At 37.3% G+C, this 20,328-nt stretch overlaps 4 protein-coding genes and 2 long non-coding RNA genes across 7 annotated transcripts; 2 read left to right on the forward strand and 4 right to left on the reverse strand.

Annotated features, from left to right (window-relative positions):
* Positions 1–471: 471 nt before the first annotated feature.
* LOC147534201 (uncharacterized) lies at positions 472–1,943 on the reverse strand. The gene is made up of 2 exons (XM_086646972.1): positions 1,279–1,943; positions 472–1,176 (listed from the first exon to the last, which is right to left on the reverse strand). Exons 1-2 carry the CDS (start codon positions 1,690–1,692, stop codon positions 763–765), a joined length of 828 nt encoding a protein of 275 aa, XP_086503098.1. The 5' UTR covers positions 1,693–1,943; the 3' UTR covers positions 472–762.
* A 1,659-nt stretch (positions 1,944–3,602) lies between these two features.
* Positions 3,603–8,154, reverse strand: LOC147534202 (putative proline transporter 2). The gene is made up of 7 exons (XM_086646973.1): positions 7,746–8,154; positions 7,343–7,567; positions 6,846–6,940; positions 6,160–6,349; positions 5,337–5,461; positions 4,520–4,735; positions 3,603–4,129 (listed from the first exon to the last, which is right to left on the reverse strand). Exons 1-7 carry the CDS (start codon positions 7,855–7,857, stop codon positions 3,749–3,751), a joined length of 1,344 nt encoding a protein of 447 aa, XP_086503099.1. The 5' UTR covers positions 7,858–8,154; the 3' UTR covers positions 3,603–3,748.
* A 12-nt stretch (positions 8,155–8,166) lies between these two features.
* LOC147534203 (uncharacterized) lies at positions 8,167–9,653 on the forward strand. The gene is made up of 2 exons (XR_015227432.1): positions 8,167–8,501; positions 8,972–9,653. It is a non-coding gene; the product is annotated as an uncharacterized LOC147534203 (long non-coding RNA).
* Positions 9,654–9,743: 90 nt separating this feature from the next.
* Positions 9,744–11,599, reverse strand: LOC147534204 (uncharacterized). The gene is made up of 2 exons (XR_015227433.1): positions 11,368–11,599; positions 9,744–10,254 (listed from the first exon to the last, which is right to left on the reverse strand). It is a non-coding gene; the product is annotated as an uncharacterized LOC147534204 (long non-coding RNA).
* Positions 11,600–12,854: 1,255 nt separating this feature from the next.
* On the forward strand, positions 12,855–14,898 carry TIM13 (translocase of the inner mitochondrial membrane 13). The gene is made up of 2 exons (XM_086650281.1): positions 12,855–13,047; positions 14,522–14,898. The coding sequence occupies exons 1-2, from the start codon at positions 12,931–12,933 to the stop codon at positions 14,669–14,671; spliced, it is 267 nt and encodes an 88-aa protein (XP_086506407.1). The 5' UTR covers positions 12,855–12,930; the 3' UTR covers positions 14,672–14,898.
* Positions 14,899–15,953: 1,055 nt separating this feature from the next.
* Positions 15,954–19,646, reverse strand: LOC147534206 (glucan endo-1,3-beta-glucosidase 11-like). Of its 2 annotated transcripts, none has more exons than XM_086650949.1 (3): positions 17,945–19,646; positions 17,301–17,444; positions 15,954–16,230 (listed from the first exon to the last, which is right to left on the reverse strand). In XM_086650949.1, the coding sequence occupies exons 1-2, from the start codon at positions 19,175–19,177 to the stop codon at positions 17,364–17,366; spliced, it is 1,314 nt and encodes a 437-aa protein (XP_086507075.1). In that variant the 5' UTR covers positions 19,178–19,646; the 3' UTR covers positions 15,954–16,230; positions 17,301–17,363. The 2 variants fall into 2 exon arrangements, with proteins under 2 accessions (XP_086507075.1, XP_086507076.1); XM_086650950.1 differs by having other exon boundaries at positions 15,954–16,944; positions 17,036–17,444.
* Between the last annotated feature and the right edge of the window lie 682 nt (positions 19,647–20,328).

A 20,328-nucleotide genomic window follows, 5' to 3' on the forward strand; every position in this document is an offset into this window, starting at 1 on the left:
TCTCATAATTCTATTTCCCAATTGAAGATGCAAATCTGGTGGAAGCAATAACCAAAATTGAGTCGAAAGTGAAAGACTTCACAAAGGGTATTGCAACTGATGAAATATCGAATATGTAAATAATTGCTTTATCAATAATGATGTTGATAAGACTAAAGTGTATGTCACAAATTACCACAAAACATTTGATTAGAATAATAGTTATTCAACACTAATATAAGTCTTCTCAAGAAGATTACCCCCTCCCCCCCCCCCCCCCCCCCCCCCCTCCCCTAAGAAGCAATTGTCAATGTAATAAAACAATTCTCACTTGTATCAATTATTGGCTCTATGAACTTATCTAATTCTTTAACATAATTTAAATTGAATAAGAGTTATTCAAGTATTATTAAACTTCAAAAACTATCATATCCTAATATCCTATCCATGGACCAATTTTAAATAATATTGGTGACTCAAAACACTCAAATATTACTATAATTTTGGAGCATTTAGGCACCACAAGTCACATTTCACATAAATTTTGAATACCTAGAATGGTGGTGGTTCTTACATATGATATGAGAGATGACCATCAAAGTTGACAATTGATTTGTTTAAAATGGGGCATTTCCCCTAATTATCATCTTAAAAAAATGTAAATTATCAATGTATATATACAATCCAACAATGAATTGGTGAAGAATGATACTATCAATTTACCCATCATCATCATCATCCTTGATAACTTGATCCATCTAATTGATTAAAGTTGAGGAGTATTTAATGGTTGAGCAACCAAGAGTTTTTGAGCTGTAAATTAGGGATTTCACCAAAGCATTTAGCTCTAACCAAGCAGAAATGGGTACAAAACCCTAATGAAGATAAAACACGACATGTCTTGAGAATGTAACAAGATGAAGCAGAATCAACTCCTCTTCCTTGGATTACCAATCCCCATGTTTTAGTATTATTACTGTTTCCAAATACTTCTTCTTCTTCTTCTTCTTGATTTAGTTGTTCAACAAGGATTATACCATCAGGGACAGAACTTCCTTCTTCCCATCTTCTAGCTATGTTGGTCCAACTCCCTGGTTCTGCTTTCTCTATTCTACTGGTTATTGATGATGAATACCCTTTCTTCTTTGAAGAGTAGAGATGGACTAGAAGTGGAGAATCCCCAATGTTCCTAACAATCTTAATTAAAAAAATAATGAGAATAGTTAGTACTCCTCTTAATGAATATGAAGTAATAAATAAAGATGTTGACAAATGTATAATAGTATTAAAATGAAGTACCTCTGAAATAGAGTTCTTGATCCAGTCGTCAAGCTTTTCGGCTGAGATTGTTGGTGGTGGTGGTGGTGATTCTTGTTGATCAACTCCAACCCTATTTGCTCTTCTCCTGTTGGTGGGGCAGGATGAGCAGATATCTGTCCCTAATATAGGATCCACTCGAACCGGAGGAGACGAAGAACAAGAAGAGGAAGTCGGGGTGGTGGTTACGGCCGTAGCGGGGGTTCTGAAATTGTTGTAGATAACCTTTTTCTGTTGTTTAGGGTTAAATTGGTTGCGATGAATCAAACCACCACCACCAAAAGCAACCAACCTAGAGGAGGAGGAGGAAGAGGAGGAATCAGTGGTGTGATGATCGGCATTGATCAGAAAATATAACGTTTTGGGTCCGCCTAATCGCACCCCCAGAGACGTCATCTCTCTCTCTCTCTCTCTCTGGAATGGGGAAGATAAATGGATCAAATTTATTTCAGATGGAAGAAAGAAATGAACCCTAGGCCTCCTCCTCTTCTTCCTTCGTTATTAAGATGGGGAGATCCAATCCCGAGGGAAGTGATGAAGAGGATCCCTTTCTATTTCTCTCTCTCTCTATCTATCTCTTGTTTGCTTTGAATGGGGGAGGTATCCGTGTTGGTGTTGTGGACTAATAATACTCCATAATTTCTACTACTTCAAAACGTTTCCATTCTCACCTGGACTTGTAGTTGCCTGAGGAAAAAACTCTGATGTGGCAAGCCATGCTTCAGAAGGTCTTCCTACACGTTCCAACACGCGCTTTTTTACTCTTCTTCATTGTTTTCCTCGTGCATAAGCCCCCGCACCTCCTACCAATCAAAACCAGCCACGTTTATAACATCCACTCAACTTCTTCCTTGTGCTACTATACCTCCCACACAATTTGGATCCCTATTTTAGGCCAGCGCTTTGGGGAAAGCTAAATAGTTTTCGGGGTGTGAAATTTCAAAGGGAATATTCAAAATTTTGAAAAGTTTCCGGATAAACATATTTTATGGGGAATATGGTTCAAAATAAAAAACTCTCCCCCTCACCTCCCTCCACCTCACCTCATCTTCTCCGATAGGTCGCCGGCCGGAAAATTTTTCCGGCCGGCGACCATGAAATTTTTTTTTTTTCTCTCACATCTCTCTCTCTCTAAACTCCGGCGAAGGGAAACCCCCTTCGCCGGAGTTTAGAGAGAGAGAGATGTGAGAGAAATTTTTTTTTTTTTTTTTTTCATGGTCGCCGGCCGGACGACCTATCGGAGAAGAGAGAGAGAAGATGAGGTGGAGAGAGAAGATGAGGTGGAGGGAGAGAAGTGAGGTGGAGAGAGAGAGCTGAGGTGGAGAAGCTATTTTGCTTTCCCCCTAAATAAAATTGTCAAACAAAATTGACCAATTTTTTACCAAGTCTTCACACCCCGGAAACTATTTAGCTTTCCCCAAAGCGCTGGCCCTATTTTACACACGGTTTGTTACCATTACCATACACTTTTATTTGTTGCAAACCATTAGCATACATGGTCATTCATACGCCAACCAAAGTCTTTTTATCAATATAACACATTATTCACAAACAACCACCTAATTCACTTATTTTAGCCGCCAGCTAACAGGCTGACAACCATGAACCCTCTTTCAGTCCTTACCGACCATATCTCTTAACATCTTTTTTCCGCTCTCGCAATTAGCATTTCTATAACCTTTTTGGTACGATGCTACCATTTTCAGCATTAGCATCGTTCTTGTAGTATTACGCTTTCTCGAAACGGTTAGACAGACTGTGAGGAGAGAGAAAGTTAGAGATAGACAACTAAAGATATAGAGTGAGAGGAATACGATCAAATGGGAAGATACATGAGAAAAGAAAAATCAGTGTAGGTCGTCAACAAATGGCTGACCAAAGACTCATAAATGGAAAAGAATAGATGAGGTGGAAGAGAGAGGAAGATGAAGTAGAGGAGTGAGAAAGAAATAAGGTGGATACAAAGTTTAATGAGAAATTTAAATTAAACAAGCACAAGGGTAGACACGAAGAAAAATAAAGCCCGTTGGTCGCGAATTAGAGGCCACAACGGAATTAGCCCTAAGTTATACTCCTAATTAGTTACAACAGGTTATAGCAGGATCCCTCTTCTACTCATTCTTCGTTACAGAGAAGGGAATTAGAAGTGAGAAATTCCCCTTCTCTCTCTGAGTTCAGACTACTTGAGAAGGGAACTTCCCCTTCGCCCGGAAATAAGCGAGCCAGTTGCCCCCTCTTTCTCGCTTCTTCTCTTAACGTTGGTAAGCTATAAACTTTCAAAAAATATGTCATTATGGGGCTACAAATTTGAAAAGCATCTCGTGGGATCACTACTCCATTGCCTTTAGACATCAGATCATGTCATTGCTTCATGTTCGTGAAGGATCATATTTGACCATATACATACATATAATGAAGCACCAAAATAGAGCAACCCAAGAAGAAGCTCTAATCAAAGGTCAGCAAAGAGATGATACGTTCTAGAATCACTTGCAATGAGTTTGAAAGCTGCAACAACTGCTACTACAGACATGCAACTGAAAACAGAAACATTAAGCCAGTGCCACGACTTCTGAAACACGGTGAGCTTGTTCTTCTTCGCCATTAGGTACATGTGGTTCGCAAGAATAAATGTGAGCGGAAATGTACTTAATGCTCCTGTAAGACTCATGAAATCTCCTAGGAATGGCAGTAGAGCTGCAACCAATGTGTTTATTGTTAGGTAGCCACCTCTCACAGCAACTCTGAAAGATAAGTTGCGGAAACTAAAGTCACATCCTTTTATTCTTCCGTATCGAGTATCCAAGTATTCATACATTGGGCTTGCAAATATCTGTAAAAATGAACAACCAGCTCCAATTAAGATTTGTGAAGGTGATACAAAGTGGTGAATTTCTTTTGCCAAATTCAGATCTGAAATCTAAGTCAAGATCTTAATTGACTCGAGCCAGACTTCAGAACGTTAGTTTTTTTATCTGACTTGTGTTTCTGACTCGTCCGAATAATTTACTTTGTCTGATTTCAGGTCCATTTGGGTCAAATGTAGAATAGATCTCAATAAAAATCCTATTGTTTGTCATAACCTGGAATAAACTATTGTACCTTTGACCATAAGGAGGAATCAGATCAAACAAGTCAGGCTCAGGCAAGTCAGATTCAGAAATTCGGAAAAACAAACAAATCCGAAATCAAAATAGCAGTATGTACGTGATATTATAATTACATGCAAGGCGATGACTGTCTGCAGAAAGGCAGCAACGTTGGCGGTTGTTTTCACCCAAATTGGACCTGTGACATTGTTAAGGAGATATGGTGATGTTGTAGATCCATAAGCCCAGTACCCCATTAATGTAACAGCATACATCGGCAAAACTCCAATTGTGAATTGAAAGTAGAGCGCTTTAAACATGTTTTTAACAACTGGCTGCTTTACAGTTGCCTGTAAGGAAAAATAAGTCAACAGAACAAACTGACTCATTCATGAAAATCATATCAAGTTCCTAGAAGGAAATCTATTGTAGATGAATGTCGAAATGGAAAAATAACAGACATGGCCATAAACTATCTTCTTTTCCCAGAAACCAAAAAGATTTATTGCGTCAAACAAACAGATATTGGGTATGGATTACCGAGGATTTTGAAGATATTCAGACAGAATATAATAATTATATAGTGTTAAAAAATAAAATAATTCAGAATTGACATGGCTAACTACCATATCAAAGAAGATGTTAAAAGTTGGGTTCAGGTCCGAAAGGGTGTACTGCTATTCAAGTTTGTCATCCAAAATCATGAAGTTTCTCAAATCTATATGAGAAGTAGTATGGTAAATTATCAGGTTTAGGACCAAGTGATGCAGGACAGAATCATTCACTGATCCTTTGCGGATTACTCTAGTTCAGATTTCAGAATTTTCATTAAGATCTAAAATCTAGCACTTAGCTTCTAACCAGTTTACTAAGATTTAAAATCAGTTAATAATATGTAATACAATACCAAGGCTATATCTTTTCAAATGGTAAATCAGGGATAAATTATACCTGTATCTCCGGGAGCATTCCAGTATTAAATGCGAAAACAAGATTTGCAGCTGCCCCAATAGACCTGAAGATTTTGCTTGCTTTTGACCCTGGAACACTGTAATCCCTAGGTGGAGAGCTCATCCCTATTGTGTTTTCGAAACCATGTAATATTGTATATCAAACTTTTAAAGACAATATCAGAAGGAAAACACCAACTAATCCTACACAATTTAAAAAGGCCACTGTTACTTAGCTATAGGGCTCACCTCAACCCTATTTATCACCTCACACATTGAATTCCACTGCCTCAAACCTCCCTGTTTTTGTCATTTATTTTCATGTTAAGTCTCACTAGTTTTTATATGTATTCTTCGTGCTTTAACACCACGAAGCTACTGAAGGCGACAAATAAGGAGTTACAAAGGCGTCTAACATATTGCATAGGTTTTGAACCTTGACAAGGTAATGTCTTGGTGCCCCTTTAATCCTATGTTTTCGTTACCAAAGTAAAACCTCTTCAAGGTCTACTATTGTCTTTTACAGATTTATTATCACATAAATCTAATTCGGGATTTATTGATTAAAGGGTAAAAGGCGCGTTTGGGTGGTAGACCATCAATTGCACTACTACTGACCAAATAGGAAGGTGCAAAACTTATCCATGCAGTTGTTTAGGGTCTGTAGGTAGGTCTAGGATTCCTCGAAGTGGTGATCCAAAAGTCTCTGACTCTCTGTCGTAGAAGAAGGACGACTAGAGGACTTCGTGCTGTAATAGATTCATCCAGTAAATAAATTCGATGAAGGTTAAAAAAAATTAATTGCAGCTTGCAGTAGTAAATACCATCTCGAAATGATAGCACGATAGCTATCACGATGTATACTAGGCTAAAGAAAGTTGAGACACCCAGCCATAGCCTCAAAGCTGATAAATGAGGTATCCCAAAAGCGAATACTGCACATAAAAATCCAGCCATCGCAATGAAGTGGGGGAGCTTCATGACATTGTCGTCCTTATAGAGAACATATACAGCCTACACAAGGAAAAGAAATAGTGTTGTAATTAAGTGGAATATTTATGTCGTGATATCATCTTAATTGATTTAACACAATTAGTAATAAAACTAAATTGTTATGTTCGAGACTCAGGGGGTTCCTTTTGTCCAATTAACCATCCGAAGTAAACTACAAAAGAACAGTGCAAGCGCTTCGTGCTAGTTAACAGCAACGCAAAAGTAAAGCTATCTGAAAGCATTGGATTCCGTAGTTGAGCTACTTTACATATTCAGTATAGCATTGGAATAAGTATTAATCAGAGTGAAGAGATATTATGTAAATTGAAATGAAAATGAAACAAATTGATCTATACATTTAATTACATAAATTTTACATTTTCATCGCTCCACACACTAAGATGAGAACTTAAAATTGTCCGATGAAACAAACACTAAATATCAATGTCAACTACTAAACTTGAAATAGTCCCATATTTTTGTGAAAAGAATATTAAATACTTCAAGTTGATATTACCTTCAGAGCATGACCTGCCAAAATGATATACCCGATGTTGATCATGAATAGATTTATGTATTGCAACGCCCACGTAAGTGAATAAATTTTCCTACCTGAAAGATAGGACCATATCAAGTCAAAGTATAAGTACAACACTAGCTTATGAAATAAAATGCATGGTATATCTCGGTGACACCTACACCAATTCGTCCGTTAAGTACTTAAATAGAAGGTATCTCAGTGACATAAGCCAGATTGCTATATCTCTTAACTACTTTTTTCAAATTAATATTACTGGGCTTTAATCGGGGGACTCGGTGGCTGACTCGTTAGCTAGAGTCACACTCAACTAGTTTAATTGGTTTGTTCTTTCCTTATTCTATCTCTAATTTCTGATTTACTGCTTTATGTTTATACAATGACACAATCTACAATATAGCCAATCTTCTTAGCCAATGAAGAAGAATTCTCGGGCTTGGTAAATAAATATAAAATATATATACCATATTAGTTACCATATATATGACCGGCGAGATCCCTGTATCTGATATGCCTCCTTCCTCCAAATTCATGAAGTTTGGCGAGTAAACCATTAGCATAGAGTGAAATAGCTGCCGCCAAAACTAAACCAACGGAACCACCTATCCAACCTAGAGGAACCATAACAGTACCAGAATATCCAAGTGCATAAGCACTGTTTATACCAGTTGTCAGGACAAATCCTACTTGAAACCATGAATCTGAACAACAACAAAATTCCAACGGAATGAAGTTATAATATCGATTTCAGCATCATTTTTCCAGAAATTACACTCTTATTATCATTAGAACATATTAAATTAATATCAATTTCAACATTCAAGTCGTAATATAAGATCAAATTTGAACATTTGTATATTAGGGGGGATTGGGACTAACCCTGGCTGATTTGGTGAGCTGAATGAGGAGGAACTTGGAGAGCTAAACATTCGTCTTCCTGAGGGAGAATCCTTTCAATTGGACCAGAATCAAGCTCGGCGTAGAAGTCCATTAGACCTTCTTTCTTCTTCTTCTGGAAATCAAGAAGACGACGGAGTAGTGAATGAAGGTGACCGCCGGATTCAGTCACCACAACCACCACCTCTTTCCGTTCAGATTTTAGGTATTTGGGAGGTGGTGCCGGGGGTTTCCCCTTCAGTTTTCTCTGTGGGCTGCCCGTGTCTCTTTAACCTTGAATGATTGGTGGAGTAATGAACGAACAAACAGAAAAAACTTTCATATTGTTGTTTTTTTTTTTTTGATGAAACTTTCATATTGTTGTTGATGTCACAACATTTACAAAATTTTGAAACATGCTATGCCCGGTGCCAATCCCGGCCCAAACCCGGCGCGCTGACTTGGCGCGGCCACCCGGGCATAGCATCCTAGGTGGATAAAAGAGGAATGGATTTCCTGGGTTTACAAAAATGGTCCCATAAAAGTACTTTAACTATAGATAAGGGCTTCCCTTACAAAAAATGGGTAAAATCATTCTAAATCATCTTCCCTCTTCAGCCGACTACTCGACTTCCTTTTGGGCTTCTTTAACTAACAGCTCGGCATGTTTTCTTCTTCTTCAAAGGAGTTGAATCATTAAGACGTTCCTTAATCAACCGATCCGATCCCTCTCTCTATATTTGTTACCTTTTTTTTCAGGTTATGTCTCTCTCTATTCTTGTGCAAATTTGCCCTAACTTCTACTGTCCACTGTTATAGATTAGTGATTTTCTTATGTTGGATTAGTAATTTTGTTAGGTTGCTCATTGTTGTATTTATTTATGTTTGTTTAGGTTAGATTACTGATTTTTGTTAGGTTACTGGTTCAATTGATTTTGGTGATTTTGCCCTAGGTTTTGATTTAGGTGATTTTGCTCAGATTTTGCCCTAGGTTTTGCTCGAAAAGGTCTGAAATAGGCTCAATTTGGTTCATTTGGCTAAAATTTGCCCTAATTTTGGTGTGATTGTTTTGAAATATGGTTACTTGGTCTGAAATATGGTTTAATCTGTCTGGAATATGGTCTAATCAGTCTCAAATTATTTCCTAATTAGTTCATATATGTATTTCTTGGTAATGGGATGTTGAGTTTTCTCTAATGTGATGTTCATTGGAGTTCCACATTTCACAGATTTGAAGTTAACCATTTTGATGGCAAAGGCATACTTCAGTAGTTTATGGTGATGGGAAACAAACAAGAAGCTTCCTGTACGTGTCTGACTTGCCATTTCATAGTATGAGCTATAATGATTACCAATTAAAACAAATAGATCGGGATATTGCCGACTGCGTAATATAAACATATCTAGTAGCTGGACTTGTAGCTTTAATGGGAGGTGAACATGTTGGACCTTATAACCTGCGCAACGCAGAAGAGTTCACAATGTATAGCTCGCTCAGGTGGTGAAAGAAACAATAGATTCAAGTGCAACTGCCGAATTCAAACCAAACACAACAGAGTTGTTTCCCTAGATTCTTAATTGAAGTATACAAGGTTATGTACAATTACAATTATTGCAAGGAAGAAAAGCTCTTTTCATTCTCTTCTCTTTGATAAAATGGGGATAAAATGGTGGAGGCATTCTTGAAGGAGGGAATTCTGAAAGCTTCAACTGTGGTTCGAACTCTTGATCCAACTGGTGCTAGGATATCAGTAGCAACCGCATATAGCGAGGAGGAAGATGAAGAATAATGTGTATATTGTGATACGAAATGTTCGAATAATTTGGATCAAATAATGTGTATTTTATGACTTATTTTATGAATCGATAAGAAGTTGTTTGAGCAAAATGACTTTCATGTTTTTCTTGAAAGAGTTTGGAGATTGAACCAAAACCAGATTATCCATTATCCTGTTAGGAAATAAAAACTCTACCTTAAGTTTAAAAGTTACACAGGTAGTGGAAAGAAGAGAACTTAAGTAGCTCAAGATAACTTATACATGGTTATGTTTTGAATGTTAAATATCATAATAGAGGACCAACTTAAGTTTAGAAGTTACATAAATTGGTACAATAACAGAACTGGAATACATTTGTTACTAAATTAAAATGTCAACATGGTCTCGAACTCGAGATCTTCTTATCTCCCTCGGATGGCCATGTCCCGAAGGACAATCTTACTTGGTCTCCCAAAATATGATATCTCCTTGCTCACCAACCAATCCTAGATCCTTTAGCCTCCTCTCTTGTGAAGTTACATAACCAAACAACATCAAAACTATCACTCGGTTCATTTCTACTTCTACTTGTGCAAATTCTCTTCGACGGGTATACTTCTCTAGCAATCCGAATATCAAAAGGAACTATGCATTGACTGATAACCTTTATAACGAAACGTTGAAGTAATGCTGCAATTAAGATGGCGAAAATGCTAAATCAAAATCATGCAGTTCCTGCTGCGCGAAATATGGCCCTGCAAAAAATTTTACCGGATAATCAATATATTTTAACGGGTATCTTGTATCAAAGGGAAATATAGCTCATGCTCCATAGATAACCATAAGAGTCCCAATAAGTCGAGCAAAATCAAACTCACATTAGATGTGTTTATACAAGTAATGAATGAAGAAAGTTACGAATATAGAAGGATTAGGAAAGGAGGACTTCAAAACCATCTACCTAATCCAACTAACAATTTCAAATTTTAGCACAAACAGAACCACATTCAGTAGACGTCAATTTCAATATTTATTGTTCAAAGTCTAGAACTGCTAGCAACACTAATTTGATTATTTGAGTATGGTCGACAATTCATAAATTCTTTTAGAGATTAAGATAACAATATATGTTAAGAAACCCACAAATTACATGGTTAGATCAAACAACTTCAAGGAATTAGAGAGAGAGGGACAGAGAGAACCTGAAAAAATGGTTAACAAGTTAAAACCCTAATCCTAGAAAAATCATTTAACCCTGGATTGATACTTGAAGAAGACAAATGATGAAGAATAACCTCGGTTAGATGAAATATGGAAACCGTAGGTGGTGATGAAATATGAGAAAGAGAGAGTTATAAATTTGAGAGTTAGACAACAAAGAGAAAGAGGTAAAAGAGATTATGACTCGACAACAAAGGGAAGCGGAGTGGTTGGAAGGGATATTCGACCTCCACCCTCATCTCAAGTGCTCGTGACTCGCTTGAGTTTGATACATAAGATTATGACTCGACAACATCTGAAACTCGCTTGAGTTTGATACATCTGTGACTGAACCAATTCACGATGTAATTTGAACCAATCTGAACCATTGAACTAATTTCAAAACAATTTACTGCTTATTCCAGAACTATTAAACAATAATCAGGGCAAAATGTAGCCTAATCAACCGATTAGAACTTATATTAGGGCAAAATCTGACCAAAATTATTTGAACCAATAACCTAACAAAATCAGTAATCTAACCTAACAAACATGAGTAAACACAACATATCAGTAACCTAACATAATTACTAATCTAAAATAAGTAAATCACTGAAGTATGACAGTAGAAGTTATGGCAAAATTTTCGAATAAAAGAGAGACAAAACCTGGAAATGAGGTAACAAATATATACAGAGAGATCTTATTGGCGCTGGATGATGAAGAAAAACCCTTGGATTAAAGCGTTAAAATGAGGAATAAGACGAGGAAAGATAACTGCTTCAATAAGTCGAGTTGATCGATTATGTGGAGGAAACCCTTAGGTTTGCACTCTTGATGAAGAAGAACAAAGGAAAGAAACCCCTAAGTTTCCCAGAGGCGAGCTGAAGAATAGAAGGCAAGTTTTAGAATAGATGTGTTTATCTCTTTTTTTGATGGGAGCCCCTCTTTGTAATTAAATTATCTTTTTAGGGACCATTTATGAAATACCTCAAATCCCTCCCAAACTGCCAATCCACGTTTGATGCTATGCCCGGTTGGCGCGCCATGTCAGCGCGCCGGGTTTCAGCCGGGATTGGCACCGGGCATAGCATCATTTTTTATTTTGTTTTAACCGTCCGTCAGCACCTGCTACTTCAATAAAGTAACAAACCCAATTATGCTAGATTGGGTGTTTTAGGGCATACAGATTTTGTTGGGGGCAAGCTAACATTAAGCCCCCAACAACCTAGTTTGCTTTTAACACTTCATATACCTTTCACATCTTTCAACAAAAAAAAAAATTATGCATTTCACATTCTTAGGTTATGGGTTGGCCAACCAAGTGTAACTTTTGTGAATTTTTTTTTCTGCCCAAGCAACCCACTACCATTTCTTTTTTATGCCTTTCAAATGTCTTTTCTACGCCCAATCTGTAAGGTCTTTAAAATAATAATCCAAAAGTCGTATTTCTCTCCAACAACAATTTTCATCTTCCTTTACCAATCGCTATATAAATCCCTCTCTCTTCTTTGCTAAATCTTTATTTGTCTCCTTATCTCGACTAAGTCTCCTCCCACCCCACCCCCCACTTTTCTCTTATTCTCCTTGCTAAATCTCTTTATTTAAAACTTTTGTCTCTCTCTCCCTCAATGTCCAACATTAAAGATAAAGGGAGAGGAATTTAGCAGAGATAAAAGGAGTGGGGAGACGTAAGAAGTGGCGGCGGTGGTGGGGGGGGGGGGGGGGGGGGTAGAGGTGGGTGTACAGGCTATGATGTTTCTACCCAAAGAATATTGGGAGATTTTATAGGGCCCCCTAATTTTTGTTAAAATGCCTCCCCTTAGTGATAATTTAGCAAGTAAAATGGTTCATGGGGAGGCCTTTTAACAAAATTAGGGAGGCCTTATAAAACTTCCCAAGAATATTTGTAGCTCGAAAATTCTTATCATTCCCTACAAAAATCTACCCCCACCGGAAAGGCACCCACCGCCTTTACAAATTTGGAAACGGCCCCTAAGCACAATCCGGGGGCCTACCGAACGGCCCATAGCAAAAAAAAAAAAAAATGACAAGAATGTCAATATGTGAAAAGGAGTTGGTCTAATTGGCCAAAACGGGAGTAAAAGCGGTGACGTGTGTTAGGCGATATCAACAGGATTTGACGGCTAACAAAATAAAACTAGGGTTTAGTTTGCGCTGGTATTATACGTCCATAACAAAGAAAGAGGAAAAGAGAAGACTGAAAAAAAATGGATTTTTCATCGCATTCGAGTGGATCTTCATCCTCATCTCAGCCTTCTGCTGAGGTTTTCATGGACCAGCTCAAAACCCAACTTGCTCAGGCTTACGCCGAGGAGTTTCTTGAGGTATTCTATCTCTTCCCCGTTCTGTATTAATTACTGTATGATGATTTGTTGATCAAGAAGTTTCTTCATTACTTACTCTATCTAACCTTCATTGATAGAATAACCCTTAATTTTCAAGTCATTGTTATTTCTTTTCATTAGTAATTTATGTAAAAGGGGGATTTTTAGACCTAATTTTTCTGCTCTGTTGATTTGTAAGAAACCAGATAATTTTTTAGGGCTTTCATTGTCCTCCTCCCCCAGGGTATAGGGAGGAAGGCATGAGGATGCCTTTTCCATGATTTCAGGCTTGGGTAGGTTAGAGTTCGTTGCCTTGCGCCTCAGATAACATAGCATAGTCCATTCTTAACTTTCTTTCCCTTATTCTACAAAATATTCGCGCCTTCATTGCTCATTTTCCTCTAAAGAAGTTTCTGTTCAATGACTTCCATAGTCTTGTCACTTCAGTTATTTTTGTTATTTCAGTTTAATTTTGTATGTTCTTCTTGTTGAGGTGTCTACTTTTACGTACAGTAGATTCGGATTCTTTTACCTAAGCAGGCTGACATTGTGGTTTCAATTGCATCTAGTCTGCTCACTTAATTTGGTTGCTTAGTCCACTATGCTTTGGGTTGTTGGCGAACACAAACATATACGTTTAAGTTAGCCTCAATTAGAAAATTGAGTCCTTAAAGGACTCAATATATGAGATACACGGCCTATTTTCTGTTAATTCGTGCCTTTAGTTTGGTTCCTCAGTGCACGATGCTTGAGCTTGTTTTCGAACATAAAACGTTGTTTGAGTTGTCCTATATATAGCACTACTGTTGATATTTCTGTCCTTCCTGAACTGCATGTATGATACGCACCGTCTATTTTCTATGTCTTAGCTGCCTCTCATAAGTCATACGTCCTCAGACAATAAGATCCGACTTGGTCAATCATTCATTGCTAAAGGAAACTGTTTATTTAAGTAGAAGCTAATAGGAAGTTGAATATTCTGTTCTCTTCAACGTATTTGGTTGGGGTGCCTACCTCATGCTTCAAATTGAGGTTAGTGGGAGACCTTGCTGAAATCTTCACTGACCATGGAGTTTTATCTAGAAATTTGGACTTCTTAACTTTTTTTTAAACAAAAGAAAGAATGACCCTTAAACTATTGATGATGAAGAGACAGAAATTGATCAATAGATGCGTAAAAAGATCTACAAAATGTTCATTGGTCCAAATAGCTGAGGCTGACTGAGGTTTTGCTATGACTTTCCTATTCCTTACCCCGGGGTTTGGTATCACCGCATGTTTGTAGATATGTTTTTTCCCCTAAAGTCAACTATTAAAAGAGAAGTCTGCGAGAAAGTGTTCAAATATTGTTTTATATCAGTATAGAAGTGCAACATATGTTCAGTCTTCTTAGATAAATATTGCTTATACTGGGTAGTACTTATTATGTGACTGAGCAACGGCTGCTGATTCCATTTTTCATTATTTTTCGCAGACTGTCAGAGGTAAATGTTTTACAAAGTGCATCACTAAGCCAGGAACAAGTCTGAGTGGGAGCGAAAGCAGTTGCATCTCAAGATGTGTGGAGAGATACATCGAGGCCACTGGTATTGTTAGTCGTGCTCTTTTTAGTTCGCAGCGTTGAAGTTCGACCGACAGTTTCAACTTCTGCTCTCTCAAAAACTCGAGGAGGGGATGTGCATTTTTTGATGAGTAGTAGTTTGTCTTTCGATTTTGGATATTTTGAATTTTTATATCTTGTTATTCTAACAATGTTTAGATTGTAGAGGGTTTGATTTGATGAGATGTGCCCGATTTGGTTTAAGATGGACTAATGAGTGAAATTCGCTTTAATAATATGTTCTTTAACCATACTGGATCTATGCATCTTACTCAAAATCTTCTAATCAACATTTGCAATCTTAAAACAGATTTAAGCAGTGTTCCTTTTTTTTCCAAGTCATATTTTAAAATAAGACTTGCAGTTTGAGTAGTTGGCTTTAGATTGTTTGTTTATTTTTCAGACTTGTGAATAGTAATTTGGGTCTAATTTGACAGAGCCGGATTTGGTCCACTTAGACACTGCCTACTTTAAGAGTCCCATTCTTCAAAGGTTGATTTTAATGGCATATGTTAGAAAAAGAATAAGGAAAAAGGGCCAACACCACTTTCCGAGTTGAAATCGCAGGTTGGCCACAGTAGACAGATGACAAAAATTACTTTCTATGAATGGCCGTGCTTAAGCAAATCTAAATAATGAAAACTAATCTTAGCATAACCCTTGTTCTTACTCGTAATATGATATTGAAGATAGTGGTTACTTTGAATTTAAAGTGATTGGAGAGAGAATGTGGAGATAAAAATGGAAAAAGAAATATTTTGGATTTTAGAATATAAATCAGATTTTATATATAAAAGAATGTTAGTATAGGTATTATAAATTAATATGTAATCTAGGGATTTGTGTATTCTCTCTACATGAGACCAAATGGACTAGATATCCATTTATATTATTTTTTAGGTTTTGAAACCCTTTATAGGATTAGAGAGGACTATATGTGCTATTAGGACCCGTTTTTTGGGCTATAAGCCCAAAATTTGTATGGAAAACTAATATCTTCCTCTGATGGAAATCCAACATTAACATATAATAAGGACACGTATAATGGTATTACATAGGTTTTAACCATTACTTCCCACTTCTTTCTTATGTTAATTGTCTGTCTTATCGGAGAGAATCGTATGTATAAATTATAATGGATGAGCTTAGTTGTTTCCTAAAACTTTTGAGATTTATTTATTCTGTTATTTATTTTTTTATCAACGGCTAGTTTGACACTCAAACTCTTAGTTGGCCAAATATAAAATTTACACTTAAAAACTGAAAGTTAACTAGTAATGGAAGCCTAAATCCCTCAATAATAGTATAGATAAATAAAATGACATTAGTGATGGAGAAGGAAGCAAACAAACAAAAAGACAGATACCCTGACCCATATCTCACTTGATTAACTATTAGTTTGGTTAAATAATAATACATGAATAATACCAAAATAACATAACATGGGACAGAAGAACCCTAATCTCTCTCTCTCTATCCTCTAACATACTTCATACATAAATATTAAGGGATTCCTAAATAATGAATCAAATCAATCTTGTTTGGCTCCTCCTAGTTAGCACACTTTATTAAGTAGGACCTGCCTGCCAGAAGAGACATATATCATGTAACATGTTAGTGAGTAGGCATTTCAAAGGAGAGCAAGTGAATGCCAACCATAAAGTTAAGCAAGACCTAATAGTAAAAAGCCAGACTGGACTGTGGGTTGCCCTCTATTCAATCCCACAAAACATTATATACCCCACCTGCCCAAAAAACCCTATATATTGATTGGTTCACCTAATTATGCAGCTCAATTCGAATCTTGTGCTTTTTAAACGGCACAATTAATCAGCTAGTAGTATTGTTTATTGCTCTTTCCCATTAACAGATGAGGTATTTTAGAAAAGTTCAAGTTTGTAATCTCAAATATTATATACAAAAGATGGTAAAAAAAGTAAGGATTGCTCCTTAGTTTATACATATTTGTCCTCTTGGCTGGGTAACTTTTGAGCACCCAAAAAGTATAAAAGCAAAGACAGCTTGAACTTTGAGTTAAAAAAACAAGAGGATCAGTAATTTTAGGCTTTTCAGCCACCATCTATGCATCCTTTGCTTTTACGACATCCAATAAAAAGCAATTTACTCAGTCGGTCAAGGTTCCCAAGAATCCTAAGGGGTCACTGGCGTGTCTGATATGCGAGAGCTGCGCTGGGCATAGTAACTCAACTTGTAATGTCGTGGCTAGACCCCAAAGGATTAGCCACAGTCACAACCCCTGGCCAGCGGGCACTCATGAATGTGCCAATGCCATTACTCTGGTGTACCCCGTCCCCACCACGGGTTGGGGCGTAAAGTCTAACAGGGTAGTGGGGTGTAAAGTCAGCACAAAGGTGACCATGCCATTACTTAGGTGTGCCACGCCCCGCCACCGGTTGGGGATGGCCTAATGGGGTTGTGGGGCTAAAAGTCAGCACGAATGTGACCATGCCATTACTTGGGTGTGCCACGCCGTACCACCGGTCGTGGCGTAATGGTTCAGGGCCTAACGTGGTGGTGGGGCTAAAAGTCAGCATTGCCTCGCCCCCTTGATTGTGTACTGGCACGGTCTCTAAGGTAACCACTTATCGTTCGGATAGTAAGAAAAAAGACATGCTCGACAAACAATATTTACCTTCCTCTTCCCTGATTCTCTATCTCCATAACTAATTGGACTCCAGTCCGGTGGCCAGAATAGTTATCGACCTCCAAAACTGGACAGAGTAGCAACCACGCTCAAAACTCCAGCTCCAACTTTCAGTATCTCAAAACCCATTTTCTGCAAAAAGAACATCAGCAGACATGATTAAATTAACACAAAAAATGAAATCTTTTGGACTTCAGGTTCCTTTTATCTAAGGCATTATAACCCCACACCCACTAGTTTAATAACATAATTTCATCTACTTTTTCAATTAAGAAAACAGTAGAAGTAGAACCCAAATCTCGGTTCCTGCTCATAAGATTCGCCACCACGTGACATGAAAAAAGAAGGTTCACTGTCTGTACAATTTTATTTTTTTATCGAAGTAAGCGAACATTTTAAACGAGTCTGAAACTCAAATGCCTCGAACGGCTGATCTGAAGGTCAGTCACGAACGTGATTGACCATTCCAGTCGAGGGTTGTTGGTTGTTTGTACGAACTCTTTCTTGTTGAAATTAGAAAGTTTTTTTAAGGGATTCTGAAACCCAAGTGTCTCGAACCTCCAACCAGGAGGTTATCAGACAATTATGTGACCATTCCAGCCAAGGGTTGTTGGTTGTTTGCACAAACTTACCGTGCCAGAAGAAATAGATAAATAATCGTTAGCCGAAGTGTCCAGTGCTGGCTGAGAACTTGAATCGTCGCCGTTACTCCCTCCTCTGCCGCCACCACCACCACTGGCATTGTTATTGTTAGCGCTGCCACTGGCTGTGGTTGTTCCAGCAAGCTGATAAGCAGGTGTTCCATCAGGCTTAAACAACCCATAATTTCTCTCAGACGATGGACCAGGCTTCAAATTCTCATTAAACAAAGCAAAAACATAAACATTCAAATCACAATCAGGTCTCATGGGTGTTCCAGTTTTCTTCTTAAGCATTTTCATTAAGTTCCCATTATACTTCATAGCATTTTCCGGCGTAGCTCCGGCCTCATCTTCATCTCCTTTAGAAGGCCACCCAGTTTCAGAAATAAGCACAGGAAGTTTCTTAAAACCCATGGAAGTTAAAGCAGCATGAACAGCATCAATCTGAGCAAACAACATATTATCATACTTGAGATTAGTGGTAGGATCTAAAACACCTTGATTAGGTTGAAAAAGAACATAATCAAGAGAAACTTGTTTGGCATTAGCTTTATAAGCAAAATAAGGATAAGCATTGATTAAAAAAGGGGATCCAATTTGAGACTGAAATTCCAAGATCTGAGTAACACAACCCTTTAGATCTTTTCTAAATGATCCAGCTGAAGGTGGGTAAGAAGTTTCAAGAACAGCAAGAGAATGAGCAGTAGTGACAGTGACTTGTTTATCAAGACCCAAATTGACAAGAGAAGTATGAATGTTTTTCATAGCAGGAAGAAGACAATTAGAAAGAGAAGTATCATTGAAAGTTAAAACTTCATTCCCAATGGTAATACAAGTTATCTTGGTAGCTGGTAAGAAACATTTGACATTAGTTTTAACCCAAGAATCAGCTTTGGATTGATCATTAGCCATGGTTGATAAGTATTCGTTTCCTAATCCGATAACGAATTCGATACCAGTATTGGCAAAGGCATGAAGTACTCTAGGATCTGCATCATAAAGCTTTACTCTAGTAGCACCAACTGATTTAAGTAGTGGGACTACTTTTTCAGGTGGAGGAAGATTGTTAGCTATTTGACCATAGTTTATTCCTATTGCTCCAACAAGTAATGAAGATGTGGGTAAGAAGATAGTAAGTGTAGAAACAAATACAACAATCACCCACAATGAAGAAGATAAAGAAGAGTGAAATCTAGTACTAGATATTGATGATGGGTGCTCCATTTGGGAAAGGAAATGGGTTCTTTTTCAGCTAAAAGGAAAACTACCCAGATATGGAAATGTGAAGAGAGAGAGTTTAGAGAGAGATGGAGGAAATGGTGATGGAGTTAAAAACTCAGTGTTCTTATTTTCTGTAGCTCCTCCCTCATCTAAAAGATGAAAAGAAGAAAGAAAGAGATAAACGAGGGGGGAGATGGGTGGGTGGGGTTCACTTATTAAATACAATTGACAGATTATTTATAACTTGTTTCACATTTCCAATTTCTTGTGTTCTTAGTTGTTTATTTTGTCCTAGACACCAATAAAGAAAGAAATAAAGGAAGAGAGGGTAGAGGAAGAAGTTTGGGTGGAAGTGACTTATAATGGAACCAACTCTCATGCTACTACAATTGAAAATAATTAGTATTAGTACAACAATTTATAAATAAGATTCCATTATTGTGGATGGGTTTTTCGATAATTTTAGAGTATTTTTTTTTTCTTTTCAGTTGAATAAGTTGTAATAATAGACTTAAACAACTAATACATGCATGTTAATTTTTTTTTGTCTTGTTTGTGTCTTGAATTCGAGACCTAAAGAGTGAAAACCAACTTGTTAACCACTCTACCCAAGGGTTAAGTGCGTTATACAATACAAATGGTAGAAATGTTTGTTGTACGAACGGTTAACAACCTCCAAATAGAGTGAATAGGTAGGACATTCTATGAAGTGGGAAATGTCATTAACATCAAAGACAATAAATTATGGTTTGGTTATGTTAAGGTGTTGAAGACAATCCAACTATGTCATGATAGAGTCCTACATCAGAAACTTGTTCATCCATAAATAGAAGAGAGGCAAGGACCTGAAAGTTAATAATTTCGCGATGCAATATATTTGAGCATGGTAGAACGCCATATATGCACTTGTTTTAATGAGCGTGAGAGACTTTGTACTACTTTTGTGGCTCTATACTCAAAAAGTAATGCAACAAGCCAAACTCTTTCGGCAGTACAATTTTGTAAGAAGTAATCAAGTCTAGGACTAAAGCAGCAATATAATATCATCCACATATATAAGAAAGGCCAAAATATCCATGAATCTATGCCACAATGAACATGGAGTTCTGTGCTTAGCTCGGCTCATACCAATACGATATATGCAAGCAAGAAAT

This window comes from Eschscholzia californica, unplaced genomic scaffold (assembly GCF_041429995.1).
Source record: "Eschscholzia californica isolate CP2 unplaced genomic scaffold, dmEscCali1.0.p SCAF_6, whole genome shotgun sequence".
In the NCBI taxonomy this organism is placed as follows: domain Eukaryota; kingdom Viridiplantae; phylum Streptophyta; class Magnoliopsida; order Ranunculales; family Papaveraceae; genus Eschscholzia; species Eschscholzia californica.